The 13,876-nt window shown below is 45.2% G+C and overlaps 1 protein-coding gene across 7 annotated transcripts in view; it reads left to right on the plus strand.

Annotated features, from left to right (window-relative positions):
* Window positions 1-436: 436 nt before the first annotated feature.
* KCNT2 (potassium sodium-activated channel subfamily T member 2) overlaps window positions 437-13,876 on the plus strand; it is a 233,659-nt gene continuing 220,219 nt past the window's right edge. For 4 of the 7 annotated variants that reach the window (XM_081194322.1, XM_081194325.1, XM_081194324.1 and 1 more), the window contains exon 1: window positions 439-989. In XM_081194322.1, coding sequence (XP_081050448.1) covers window positions 895-989 — 95 coding nt within the window. In that variant the 5' untranslated portion in view covers window positions 439-894. Of the gene's footprint in view, window positions 990-13,876 lie in introns of all 7 variants that reach the window. The other 3 variants (XM_081194323.1, XM_081194328.1, XM_081194326.1) reach the window with 2 other exon arrangements.

Genomic DNA, 13,876 nt, shown 5'->3' on the forward strand with positions numbered 1-13,876 from the left:
GACAGTGAAGCGGATTCCCTCGGGAGGTGGTGGACTTTCGTTCCTTGGAGATTTTAAAGCAGAGGTTGGGTGGCCACCTGCCATGAATATTGAGATTCCTGCATTGCTTGTGGTTGGGCTGATCCTTCCAACTCTACAGTTCTATGATCCTACGAGCAAATCCAGTTTGAGAGGAGAGGAACCCCCCCCCCCTGCAAACTCATTAATTTGGGAATGATCTCAAAGAACTTAATGGAACTGGATGCAGGTTAAGCCTGAGCGCATCTTCCAGACCCGCTAACCGGCTGCTTCTCCCCCAGCCACTTTGCTCAGTTCTGGCCTGCGCGAGGAAACCCCCCTCTGCCCTCCTTCGGCTAACGAAGCGAGGCTCGCTATTGGTGGACGGGCCGAGGTTCCCGCCGACGTCACCGACCTCCGCTTCCCCACCCGGGCGGTCTCCGATTGGCTGCGCTCTCAGCGGCATCTCCAAACGGCATTTGCATGGCTGGCTGGGGATGGTGCTGGCAGAGGATAGGAGCGAGCAAGGCGAGCCTTTTGTTGTCGGCTGGAAGGAGCTGCGCGTGCCTCGGAAGGCGCTGCCCGGTTGGCTGAGACGCACGCGGGAGCGCGCGCGCGCGCGCTTCTCCCCCTCCTACTTTGCCTCCTGTTGAGATTTCAGACGCCCGGGCGGGGGAGCTGGAGGAGGGGGAGGGTCTCTCGCGCAGCAGGTGGCGGGGAGTTACAGCCTCACCTGTGGGGAAAAGATAGAGCCCCGCAGCGCCGGCGGCGCCTCCTCTCCTCTCTCGGCTCCAAACGCGTCGCTGCTGCCGCCGTCTTGTCTGCTTGCTGGCTGCTGCTTCTGCTGGTGGTACCTTGCAGCCAGGAGGGTTGCTTTCCCTCTCTCCTAAAGGCAGGATGGTGGATCTGGAGAGCGAGGTACCCCCGCTTCCTCCGAGGTACAGGTTCCGGGATTTGTTGCTGGGCGATCAGGGATGGCAGAACGACGACAGGTGAGCTGGGGAGAGGCTGCTCCGAGGGGATGCCCCTCTTGACTTTTGCCCTTTGTTTGCAGCGCGCATCGCCTGGAGATGCAATGATGCTGGGATGCAGCCTTCCTCTTGCAACTCCGCCTGTCCGTACGTGCGAGGGCTTGCATGCGTGCCCGCAGCTGCACCCGCACGTTTCTCAGCATAGGCATAACGGCTCGCGTGTTCTTGCTGAGGGGGTTTATTTCCTTAGGCTGGCGGCGGCGCCCTGATGTTTATCAGCTCCTCGAAGTTGCCCACGGCATTTCAGTGTCACTTGAGCCGGCGCCAGCCCTTTGTACCTGTTACTCTTCCGTGCGCGCACACGCATTTGTGCCCGTCTTGCAGACCCGTGTAAAGTCTAGCCTACTTCTGTTGTGTGTCTGTGTGTATGTCTACACACAACCCGGCAGTGTGATAGTGCTGTTATCCCACACTATTCTTCCTTCTCTGTGGACGCTACATTTCCTACCACCCTTCATGATATATGTCTGTACCTTTACCTTATGTCTGAGGATACACACGTGCCCATCAATACTTCCCAATTCACGCAGGAGATTATCTGCCTCTGATGTGTGTGAGATCCCTAAAGTGTTTACCCAGTCTGGCTTTCCCTTTTGAGGAAATGATGAAACTACTAGCAGTGATTCTCCCTTTCTTTCTTCCCTTCTCCTTCTCCCTCTCCCTTTCTTTCTGTCAGCTTGTGCCATCTGAAGCCCTGTGCCCTTGTTGAGCATTGCTCCTTCTGTATCACGTGCCCCTTATATTGGGAGAGATGTCTAATAACAAATGCATTGCTTCCATATATGACACGGTGATTGAGGCTTGTCAGCTCAGATTGCGATGCACTTCTAAAAACATGGTGTATTGTTCCACATTGCGCTGATGGTGAATCCCGACCTCAGGTTGGTGGGTGCTCTTCTGGCCAGGTTGTGAGAAATTTCTAAAAACAAAAAGTCCATTTTACAAGCTTCTGTCTCTTAAAGCACATCCTGCTCTTATATGGGGCGTCAGTGGTCGTCTGCCAAGTGGATGATAAAGTCCACACCTGTTTTGCTCCAGCAGTCCTGCAGCACTCAGGTGCGCCGAGTCCCTTGCAAATTTCTCCTTAGGGTCTTAAAAAAGAAATGGAATTGATGGCAAGAATATCTTTCTCCAGGACCCATATTTTAAGAATGGATTCTTCTTGCCTACTTTACCTGATGGGGCTGAGCTACCTTGCCTCAGGTGTTAATTAGATATCCTATGAATGCTGTGCTGTGGTGGAATCTTTTTACAGTGATAACTGAAATTCAGAATGGGGGGGGGAATGTCTTGGTGGATGCTGATTGCGAACAATCTTGCCAGTGTTCCTTGAAACCTGCATGGATTCCTTTTTGCTTGAGTGGAATATGTCAGAGAGTCATGGCACTAGAAAGAACATGTAAGCCCACCCCTGACCTGACTGATACATGAAACCCAGCACTATTGCATCTGTGTACAATCAGAGAATATTCCTAACCAAGCGAGATGGACAGTCAAGATGCTGTCCCAAAAAACTTGTGCAGCAGATCTCTCTGATTCCCCCCCCCCAATTTTACCTTTTGGTTTATATTTTGTGTAAGATGGAATAAAATAATAAAAGGGAGAAAATATGCATCAGAATTAAAGCAAACTAGAAGGTAAACTGTATGCAAACTGTGTTACTATCAGTACGATCCTATAAAATATCTCCTTGGATGGAAGTCCCATTATTTACAATGAGACTTACTCCCAGGTATGTGGGTATAGGTTTGCAGCTTGAGAGGCAGTTTTGAAGTCCAATCATATAGCTAAATTAAAGAGAGAGAGAGACCACTCTGTATATGGTAAGTGGAATCTAGAAGTTAGAAGGGACCCCAAGGACTTTTTAGAAATCTAGTCCAACCCCCTGCAATGCAGGAATCTCAGCATAAAATCATGAAATTGTAGAGTTGCCTGTGCCAGTTGGCCAAGTTTGTCAGGTATTGCAGTTCCTTAACCTCTGACTGCTGGTGGGAATGTGAATGATTTAAGACCATCCCAAATATGGTGGTTGTTGTAAAACGACTGATACTATAGAGATCCTTTTTTTGCAACTTTGAGCTCCGAGCTGCAGAGGGGAGCAAGGAATTGTTCCTGGTCTTCCTTGTGTTTCTGGAAAAAAGACATTTTGAGTTGGCTACCCAGGCGAGACAAAATTTGTGGATCCCTGGTGATGCCGCTGCGTCATACAATGTTTTAAGTTAGATATTATGAGGAAGAGGGGCAGAAAAGACATGAATCAGGAGCAGGAACAGCTATGTCTCTTGACTCTAAGTGAGGGAACAGGAGTATTGAAGAGATAAAAGCAAATTGTTTGCCATTAAACGGAAGAGCTCTTTCTAAGGGAGGCCAACATGGCTCTCTCACGCCTACCATTTTTATGGTCAGCAAACCACTTTTGTTGTAAAAAGTGCACATATGGTTCTGGCTGCATCATTAAAACTGATTACTGGCAAATGAAAGTTAAAGAAAGGAAGCACTGCTGATTTTAAGGAGTCTTTATAGGTGTTCATAGTGTTTTAAGTTGTAGCGTGAAAGTGACAGCAGTGCATCCTTGTACACTCCGTGCTAGATTTATCAAGCAGCACTTCTTCTCAAGACAAGATGCTTCAGTAAAGGACACTTTCTGAAGATCACAGGTGTTGGTGCACTATTGTACAAAAGCACGTAGCATTTAATTTGCTAAAATTGCCTGGCCAATATCTGAGAGCACAGATTTGGACTACAGTAATTGTTGAGCTGAAATGGGGGCCACTGTGGTATGTCCGCTTGGGGCACATCTGTTGGTCAAATTGCAAGTTCAGGTAATTAAGATGTAACGTGATGAGTTTTCATCCAGCAATTTCATATGCTTATGAAAAAGAAAAACAAGTCAGATGAGCAAACCAATCCTTATAAATGGCTGTGACAGTGCCGTGTTTGCACCTGTTTGTGCATCTTAATGAGTTTTCTGTAGCACGCCTTGCCCTGAACTTGAGAACATTGGAAACTGCCTTGTACCAGATCAGGCTATTTGTCCATCCACTCCAGTATTGTAAACTCTGATTGGCAGTGGCTCTCCAGAATCTTTGGCAGAGGCCTTTAATATATTTTGCTATTTGATTCTTCTAACAGGAGATGCCAGTTATGAACCTAAACATCTAGGACTCAGCTACGTTGGTAAAGAAAAAGTGTTTTAGATGCATTATAACACTGTGACACTGGATGGTGCTGTTGAGTCCCATCTTTGGCCAACGTGATTTCCCTTTAGGAAGTTTAGAATGTGTTTTCCTGAAACGTTTTTTTTTAATGTGTCTAGATCCAGCCCTAGTCTACTGCTGCTCTATAATCCTTCTCCAGAATAAATCCACGCAACTCTGCATCTCGAAGCCTACTGAGGCTTCCAGAGACAATACTTGGCTGCTACCACACCTACTTTGAAATATTCTTTTCAGAAATAAGGCTGCAATCGTAATCATGTTGACTCAGAAGTAAGTCCTCGTGAATTCAATGGGGCTTAATTCTCAAGTAAATAGGGTTAGGATTGTAGCCTTAGTTTGTTTCATGAGAACATTGATTTTCAGTGAGGTTAAATGGATGGTTCATGTTTGATAGGTGCATATCACTCCTGTGCTATTGTGAAGTTTTTATAACCTCATATGAACTTGTTCTTGCATCTGGTTTCCACATGTATTTCCATCACTAGGTTACTCATCGCCATATCATTTGCATCAGAATGTATAAGCAGACATCACACAAAAAAGTATTTACGATGTGAGCTGATATGAAGACTCCATCCATGCATGTGCAAATTGATGCTTTTGTGCTCCCATAATCAATCAATGAATATGTATATGTGAACCAGTACTTGGCCACACTGTATTGCCGAATCCAGCTTTTCCAGCTCGCCAGTTGTTGTTGAACTACAACTCCCATTGACCGCAGCCAGCATGGTCCAATGGTCAGGTATGATGGGACTTGTAGTTTAACAGAATCAAAGGACCAAAGGTAGGGAAGTGCTGGCCTAATTGAGCAATACTATGCAGCAAACATCTGTGTGCCTACTGCTGCTCTGTTTCAGCAATGAGAGAATGGGTGCTTTTGCTGTTCCCCTTGATGGATAGTTAAACCACAGGTGGCTAAGTTTAAGGATTTGTAAGAAGTTGGGGCCAAATTTCATGTTGGTTAATACCTCTATTAGGTGCAGTATTTACATTCCAAACAATCAGAGGCTTTGAGGATGTCCAGGGACATGATCATCAGTGGGAGTTTGGTTGTTTTGCTGTGTTCAACCAGATTCTGCAACTTCCTAATGGAGTCTGTTATGTTGCAACCAGGGACAAAGCCAGCCTGGCCTGAGGCTATTAATTTGTGTAGGACAGTGTTTCCCAACCGGTGTTCCGCGGCACACTAGTGTGCCACGAGACGTTGCCTGGTGTGCCGTGGGAGGGAGGCGGGCGAGTCGGGCGGCGAGAGGCGGGGCGGCGGCGGCGAGGAGAGGCCGCCCAGCGCGGGGCTCTCGCCGTCTGCCTGCCTGGCTGCCTGCGTGGCGCTGACGTCACGGGGCTGTAACATGCCCCACATAGGCACACGCGGGGCGGCGAGCGAGCTCCCTCCCACATCCCATCGCCGCTCGCTTCGGCCGGCCTACTGGGCTGTCGCAGGTGGAAGGCCTGCGCATGCGCGAGGTTTTCGCGCCTTCGGGATTCCCTTCACGCCTTCCTCCTCCCGGGTCCTTGAGAGCGCGGGAAGCGGCAGCGCGAGACCGGCGTTGAGCCTGGTAGGTATTGCGCTTGCCAAGGCAGTCATTTGGGAAATGAAAACTTGCAAAACAAGCAACCAGTTCAATCTGAAGTATGTGTATGCTTAATATCCTGTATCTGAAACCTGTTCTGCCCCCTCCCCCACACTTGGTGCCATTTTCATCTACACATGCAGCAGAGTAAGTTGACCCAGAATACTACCAATTCAGATGGCAGATGGGAAAATGACAGTGCTGAATGCTTTCCCATGTAGAACAGTCCCTGCAAATAAAAACCTAGCATATTTGGAAGAGGGATGCTAGCCTAACCATTACCTTCTATGCTGTTACTATTTTTTTAATTTTTTTTACATAAGTAAAAAGTGACCTTTCCCCATCTGGCATGGTGGTGTGCCTCGAGATTTTTTTCATGAAACAAGTGTGCCTTTGCCCAAAAAAGGTTGGGAAACACTGGTGTAGGAAGCTTTTAAGTCAGTTAGCCAAGATTGATGCGGATATCTTGTAGTCTTGATTTATCAGTGAGATTGGACGGTATGATTCTATTTTGAGGCTATCTTGGGGGTAGAGACTATTTTGGAGGAGGTCCAAGTTTTCGGGATGGAGGCCCCTATAATAATGCGGGTCCTCTGGGGTGATAGTACTGTTCACAAATTCTTGCTCCTCTGCAGCTAAGGTTGGCATGGTCAGTCCTGAGTGGAAATTTCTAATTTCCTTCTCAGATGGGTTGTGGGAGGTGTATAGATTAGAGTAAAATTTAGTAAGGTTATTTCTTTGAATGAGAATGTAATACTGTCATCTTTTTTGGTGATGCAGTGCATAGGTAGGTAAATTGTGACCCAGAGGCCACATTTAACTCGAGCCTCAATTTATGCAGTTCCCTTCTGAAGCGTCCATCCCACCAAAGTTCATTTCTTCCTGTCCATTCCCCCCTTTCTTTTTCCTTGTGTTTTAGCATGGGTTCACTAGCCCTCTCCCTCAGAACAAAACACATTTCTATACAGCTTCAGAACAAGTGGAAGGGGCAACATTTTATTTGCTACAAAGAAATTGATTCCTTTTTGCTCCCCTTCCCATCCTTATATTGTTTGCCTGGGAGAATAGAAGTCTTTTCTCAAGCCAAGAACAAATAGGTAGGGTTCTGCTATGTTTGTCTCTGTTATGAAAGGAATTCTTTTCACCGGCTTTCAAGAACAGCAGATATATTTGGGTAGAGAAAAAGGTGTGCTTATTTGCAAAGCCATCAATCCAAATGGAGTTTCCTTCCAAGTAGATCTGCCTGGAATTGGCAATTCTAATCTGATGTTTACCAGTGAAGCAAAGTGGTCTTAATTCTGGATTAGTTAATCTAAAAGAATGTTGTCATTGCTTCTGGCTTTGCCTATGGCTGCTATGTAGTCCCTGACCGATTCCCCCAAGGGAATATGGCTTTCGCTGGGGAAAATAGGGTTCCCACTGGATGCTTTAAAGCTTAGACACTCCCTGTCAGTATCACTTCAGAGGTCTGTATTTCTCTCTATGCAGTAAAGGTAAAGGGACCCCTGACCGTTAGGTCCAGTTGTGGCCGACTCTGTGGTTGTGGCACTCATCTCGCTTCATTGGCTGAGGGAGCCAGCGTACAGCTTCCGGGTCATGTGGCCAGCATGACTAAGCTGCTTTCTGGCGAACCAGAGCAGCGCACAGAAATGCTGTTTACCTTCCCGCCGGAGTGGTACCTGTTTATCTACTTGCACTTTGATGTGCTTTTGAACTACTAGGTTGGCAGGAACAGGGACTGAGCAACTGGAGCTCATCCCGTCTCGGGGGTTCGAACTGCCAACCTTCTGATCGGCAAGCCCTAGGCTCTGTGGTTTAACCCACAGCACCACCCTCGTCAGTGCCTACCAATATTCAGCCGTAAGTACAGAGACTGTACTTTTTGAGAATACTAAGGAAAAACCATCTGCCGCAGAAACTGCTGCTTGCCTTCTATCACTGTGCCATTGAGAGCGTGCTCATTTATGGCTTATGTGTGTGGTACGGAAGCTGTACTATCCAGGACAGGATGGGGTTGTGCAGGGTTGTTAAGGCAGCAGAGAGCATTGTTGGCTGCCCACTCTCCACCTTAGAGCAGATTTATGCCACAAGGTGCCATAGGAAGGCATTGGACATAGTAAAAGATCCATCGCATCCTGGTCACTGTCTCTTCGAGCTCTTGCCGTCGGGACGGAGATACAGGACGATGAAGACAAGAACGAGTCGTCTTAAGAACAGCTTCTTCTCCAGAGCGATCTCGGCCCTGAATGGGAAGCCTGGACTTTGAAAGTCATCTAATCTCCCTTGCTGTATTATACTGTATTGTTTAATTAGTGTTTTTATGGAGCAGTCAAGTAATTTCGTTGTCCCCGAAGGGGGCAATGACAATAAAGATATTATTATTATTATTATTATTATTATTATTATTATTATTATTATTATTAATAATAATAATAATAATATGAAAGGGAAACATGTGATATCCATTCCTGAAACAGAGGATCAAAATAAGGATGGGGCATGTTTGCAAACAAAACTGGAATTCTATTTAAACATAATTGATCAGGGTTAAAGTTTAATGGTTACTCTGCTAAGGCACAACATTTTGTTCCAGTCAGAATCACTTTACAAGTGATTGATATTGACACACTGAAAGGACAAAAATATGGCCTCTTTTGATCAATGGACAGATGAGATGACAACTCTTGCAACCTTTCAGACAAAGCTTACGTATGGACACATTTAATGATGCTGGAACGTATTTATTGAAACCATGGTGACCCATGAATCAATGTATATTTGAGGGAAACAATAATTTCATCCATTTACATATATATTATACAGTTCTGTAACCTTAATTAACTTTTATTGTCACGTGATTACTGTTGTTTTCCTCTACCTTTTAATTTCTTTATGTATTTTCTCTTTTACTTTAAATCACTGTAATATTCTTAATAAAATAATAATAATTGGAGCATACAACTCCAAAAAAAGAAGGCAAACACTTTACAGAAGAAACTAAGAACTTTAATTAAAATGTCTGCTTCAAACCTTATTTCTGATTAAACTAATTCCTCCTAGAATGGCTATTTGTTCTACTAGGCCAGTAAAGCACTTAAAGCCCCTTCCAGGATCTTTTACTTCCCTTCAGGGAAATAAACTGAATTGCCCTGCCTAGCAACTCCCTAACCACCCAAGCTAATCCCTAGCCGAGCTATTTCTTAGCCCTATAAATCCTATTGAGGCTCTAACCAAGTCCTATCTGACAGTTTAGCTCTCAGGTGCTAACTTTCCACTCCCTCTTGATTGGTTGACACTCTTGCCAGCCCTGATTGGCTTCTGGGTCTGCAGGAGGATGACCCAAGGTCTGATGGTCACAGATAGGGTCTGGGGAATGAGAAACTAGGATCCCAGGAATAGTTTGACCTAGAAGAGTGTCCCAGTGGACTGGGAGGAAGAGACTTGGATCCCAGGGTGGGGCTTAGCAGGGTGAAAGATGAGCACAGGATATCCAAAGCCTGATGTCTCCCAGTGTGGAGTTGCATCTGGCTTCTCCCCCTGTCAACAGGGTGGCCTCCCTTCCTGGTGAGGCATCTGGGTAAAGGTCTAGCATTGAGCCATCTGTCTCCAAAGTCAGGGCAGCATCAGCCCTGCTGCAAACCTGTATCACAGAAGCGGCCTCTGCACAGGAAGAGTTGTTTGCTTGCCTAGTCCTGGGCTCAGGACATGAACCACGCAAATGGATGTCCCTGTCCTGCTCTTCCAAAGAAGGGGGGCACTCCTAGTGTCGCATCAACATCTTGGCTACGCCTAGTGTTGTCTCGTTGTACTCCACCATGCATCACCTACTTGTAGCCTGTTGCCCTATGTTGGGACACTATAGCATGGGTGGTGCTGTAGTCTAAACCACTGAGCCTCTTGGGCTTGCCGATCAGAAGGTTGGCGGTTCGAATCCCCATGACGGGGTGAGCTCCCATTGCTCTGTCCCAGCTCCTGCCAATCTAGCAGTTCAAAAGCATGCCAGTGCAAGTAGATAAATAGGCACCACTGCGACGGGAAGGTAAACGGCATTTCTGTGCACTCTGACTTCTGTCACAGTGTTCCATTGCACCAGAAACGGTTTAGTCATGCTGGGCACATGACCCAGAAAGCTGTCTGTGGGCAAGCAAGATGAGTTCCACAACCCCATAGTCACCTTTGACTGGACTTAACTGTCCAGGGGTCCTTTACCTTCACCCTTTAGTGCTTTGCTCAATAATGTTTTCAAACTACCAGATGTGGTTACGAGTCCAGTTTGAAGTCCAAGGAGAAGAGCCAAGACAGGCACCAACTTTTCCCCATCAACAAGTGATCAGTACTTTCAAGGGTGATGGCACACATAAATTGTGCAGGAGCTTTTCATGTGTGCCCATGGCTCCTGCGTAAGTCTCCCCTTTCATACAGAAAGTTTTTGTATCTCCTGCTGTTGAGAGATGGAAGCAGAATTTGGGAAGCATGGATTGTGAACCTTTTGTGGAGCTGCCATTGGATGAACTAGACTAGAGTATCCCTAGGGAATCAGAAGTAAATTAAATATTTTCTCCTTGAAATACTTTGGTTGGTATTTATGGGAACGTCTGACTTCCTATGCTTGAAATAGCTACAATGGTTCATTATCTTAAGCAGAAATTGAAAGTATTCAGTTGGCATTTCAGCTTAAATGGAGAATGAAAGAAAGTTCACAGATCTGAATTGCAAAAGACTCTGCCAATTAGGTAAATCACTTTTTTGTTTTTTGCTGTGACATTAGCACTTATGTGGATGACTAGTGTGTACATATTTTCATAGAAACATTATTGCTCTTGGGGAAATTTTTGGTTACATTGCCATAGAAACTGTCAGCCCTCACTGATAGGAAATATTTAATGAAGAAGGATTGCATAACCTAGTGGTCCCTCGAGAGGCAGACAACTCTTTTGCTGTGCTTTGGCCAACACTGATTTATTTGGAGAATGATAACAACACAAATGTGTCACTGGCAAATATGATGCCTTTCTGCCCCTTTTGTAAAGGATCATATGGCCACGTGGCTATAGAATTGCTCCAGTCCCTCTCTGTGGACTGCTGTAAATAGAATACAATATTCATTTCTCACATTTATTCCTTGTTCCTCTGCCTTCTGCCTTCACTGTTTTCCCTGTTGCTTTCTAAAGTGTAATGCACATTATGACACTATATTAATAATCTTCTGTTTGTGCTAAGGACTTGTCTGTATGGGCCATTTGGCGGTAGGGTGAGAGTTGGGAATTGATAAGTGGACTGGTTCCACTTGTGTGGAACTGATCATAGTGCAGATGCTACAGGGTGCACACTTCATCTAGTGATGCCTGCTTGGAGCTGTCCAATAACCCTTGGTTCATGCTTTTCTGGGGACTCTTTGCTCATGTTGTTGTTGTTGTTTAGTCATGTCCAACTCTTCGTGACCCCATGGACCAGAGCATGCCAGGCACTCCTGTCTTCCACTGCCTCCCACACTTTGGTCAAACTCATGCTGGTAGCTTCGAGAACACTATCCAACCATCTCGTCCTATGTCGTCCCCTTCTCCTTGTGCCCTCCATCTTTCCCAACATCAGGGTCTTTTCAAGGGAGTCTTTCTTCTCATGAGTATTGGAGCCTCAGCTTCAGGATCTGTCCTTCCAGTGAGCACTCAGGGCTGATTTCCTTCAGAATGGATAGGTTTGATCTTCTTGCAGTCCATGGGATTCTCAAGAGTCTCCTCCAGCACCATAATTCAAAAGCATCAATTCTTCGGCGATCAGCCTTCTTTATGGTCCAGCTCTCACTTCCATACATCACTAATGGGAAAACCACAGCTTTAACTATACGGACCTTTGTTGGCAGGGTGATGTCTCTGCTTTTTAAGATGCTGTCTAGGTTTGTCATTGCTTTTCTCCCAAGAAGTAGGTGTCTTTGTTCATACCTACACAATTAAATGTGGCGTGGAGAAGTTTCAGCTGTGATTTAGGGGACCTCAAATGCTTTGTTGTCTGAGGCAGAGGGGGAAATGCATTCCCCATCCCAGAAAGTCAAAGGGCATAATACCCAGGCTGGTCAAATTATTTTGATACCTCCGGCATTTACACACAGAACAGTGAAAAGCTTCCCACTGGATTTTCCTATGTGAAAAGGAGAAGGGAAGATGGGCAGAAGGGGTGCTTGCAACCTAATAATAACACTCTAAACTTTGCTTTTTAGGGGGGTGGGGTGGAAAGTATAGGGAGCCACACTGGCCAAGTCCCCCCCAGTATTGCTTAGAAATGTAGGCAAATTGCCTGTATCTTCTCTACACAATGCATGTGACCAGAAGTGCACTTGTTGAAATTTTTTATAAATAACTGTACTATTATAGTAAAGTTAAGCAGCTCATCAGTCTGAGTTGTGCAACTTAAAAAGATTTTTCACTCTGTGGTATTGTGTGGTTCGTGTCATCAGAACAAATTAGATGTGGCAAAACTACAAGACTTGAAGGAGAGCCACTCAGCTTGGAGAACCAACTGATATACCTTGGATAGTGTGTTCTAGTGCTGAGATATGGTGATGTTCATTCTTTCTTTTGTTATAAGAAAGCCTGGGAAAAGGGCGAAGGTGGAACAGGAGCAAGAGCTAGGAGGCCTGTGTAAGCTAGGAGGGCTATACGAAGAACTTGCCCGGAGTTCAGCATTTTGCAACATAATGCTATGCTTGCTTACCTGGAAGTAAACCAGGCTAAGTTGAATTGGATTGCTCCCAACTAAGTGTTTATAATTGCTGTGTAATGAACAAGAACAGCTTATAGAGTATTTTGGGGTGTGGAAAGAGGGGCTTCTTCAGTTCTGCCAAATTCATATTTGTGTGTGTGACGACATTTGGCTATTAGCAAGTACATAACTGAGCACACTTCAGTAAAGAATAGCGTTTTAAACAGAACAAGGTGCAAAACTGGTGTGAGGACAACTGAAAGAATTTAGCTTTGGCAAGGTTGTTTTTGTGAGTTATGAACATATTTTACCAGCAGACTTTTCAGTTCGGCACATATGCTTTAAGGATGTAATTTCCAGCCCATAATACATAGGGCTATTGAATACTTCGCTCACTCAGTAGATGATGTGTGCATTTTTTAGAACAGGGGTTTCAAACCAGATGTTGCTCCACCCTCCCCAATCATTGGCTGTGCTGTCAGGGCAGCTGGGAGTTGGAATCCAACAACATCTTCAGGGCCACAGGTTGTTAAGTACAGATGGCTTAATTGACACTGAAATGAGAATGTTGAAATTTGTCTTGGTGAAACGGTATAAACATGGTGATTTTCCATGAGGCAACATTGAAAACAAGAAGAGCTCTCTCTGAGCTGCAACTAGTTAATGATTACCTGTTGATTGTTTTTCTACTCTGTGCTGATCATGTGAAGAAAGTATTGGGTTGCAAATTCGCCATCTCCAAAGGTGTGGTGTTTTTAGTGTCTCTGAATGCTACAGGGAGAACAATGCATGTAAATGGCTCTCCAACAGCTGTATAGCTTAAGCCCAATGGAGACTGGAATGGGGGAGAGACACAGTTTGAAGTTTCAGAATTTTCTTTTATTTCTAAGATGCCGAGCTTGTGCTGGACAGCACAAGACCTTTCATGGCTATTTTGGATTTCTCCTTTGATGTATTCCGTTTTATTTTAAAGAGTTCTGCTAGTAAAATTTGAACAACATTTTAATGGGTCTGGACAATGTTTCATTTCCAAAAGGAGTCAGCTTCAGTGAGATTTACTGCTGTGTTAGACCAAGCTGTAAGAAGAAGAACTTACTTTCAAGTGAAATGGATGCCTAAGTTTGGTTCAAGCTAATTGCTAAGAGAAGAAAGAGCAGAAAAACATTGACTGGAAATCCTATTGCGATCTATGGCATATGCCTTTGGTGCAGATTTGGGCTATATTGCTCCCACCTAATTGAATAGATTATAATGATCAGCCATCCTATCCCAGATATTCCATTTCCAGTATGCGACAGGATGATGATTTGAGGTCGGAAATACAATTCTGTTGCTAGAACGATAAGATAATGAGCAGCGA

Source organism: Podarcis bocagei, assembly GCF_964188305.1.
Source record: "Podarcis bocagei genome assembly, chromosome: 5".
NCBI lineage: Eukaryota > Metazoa > Chordata > Lepidosauria > Squamata > Lacertidae > Podarcis > Podarcis bocagei.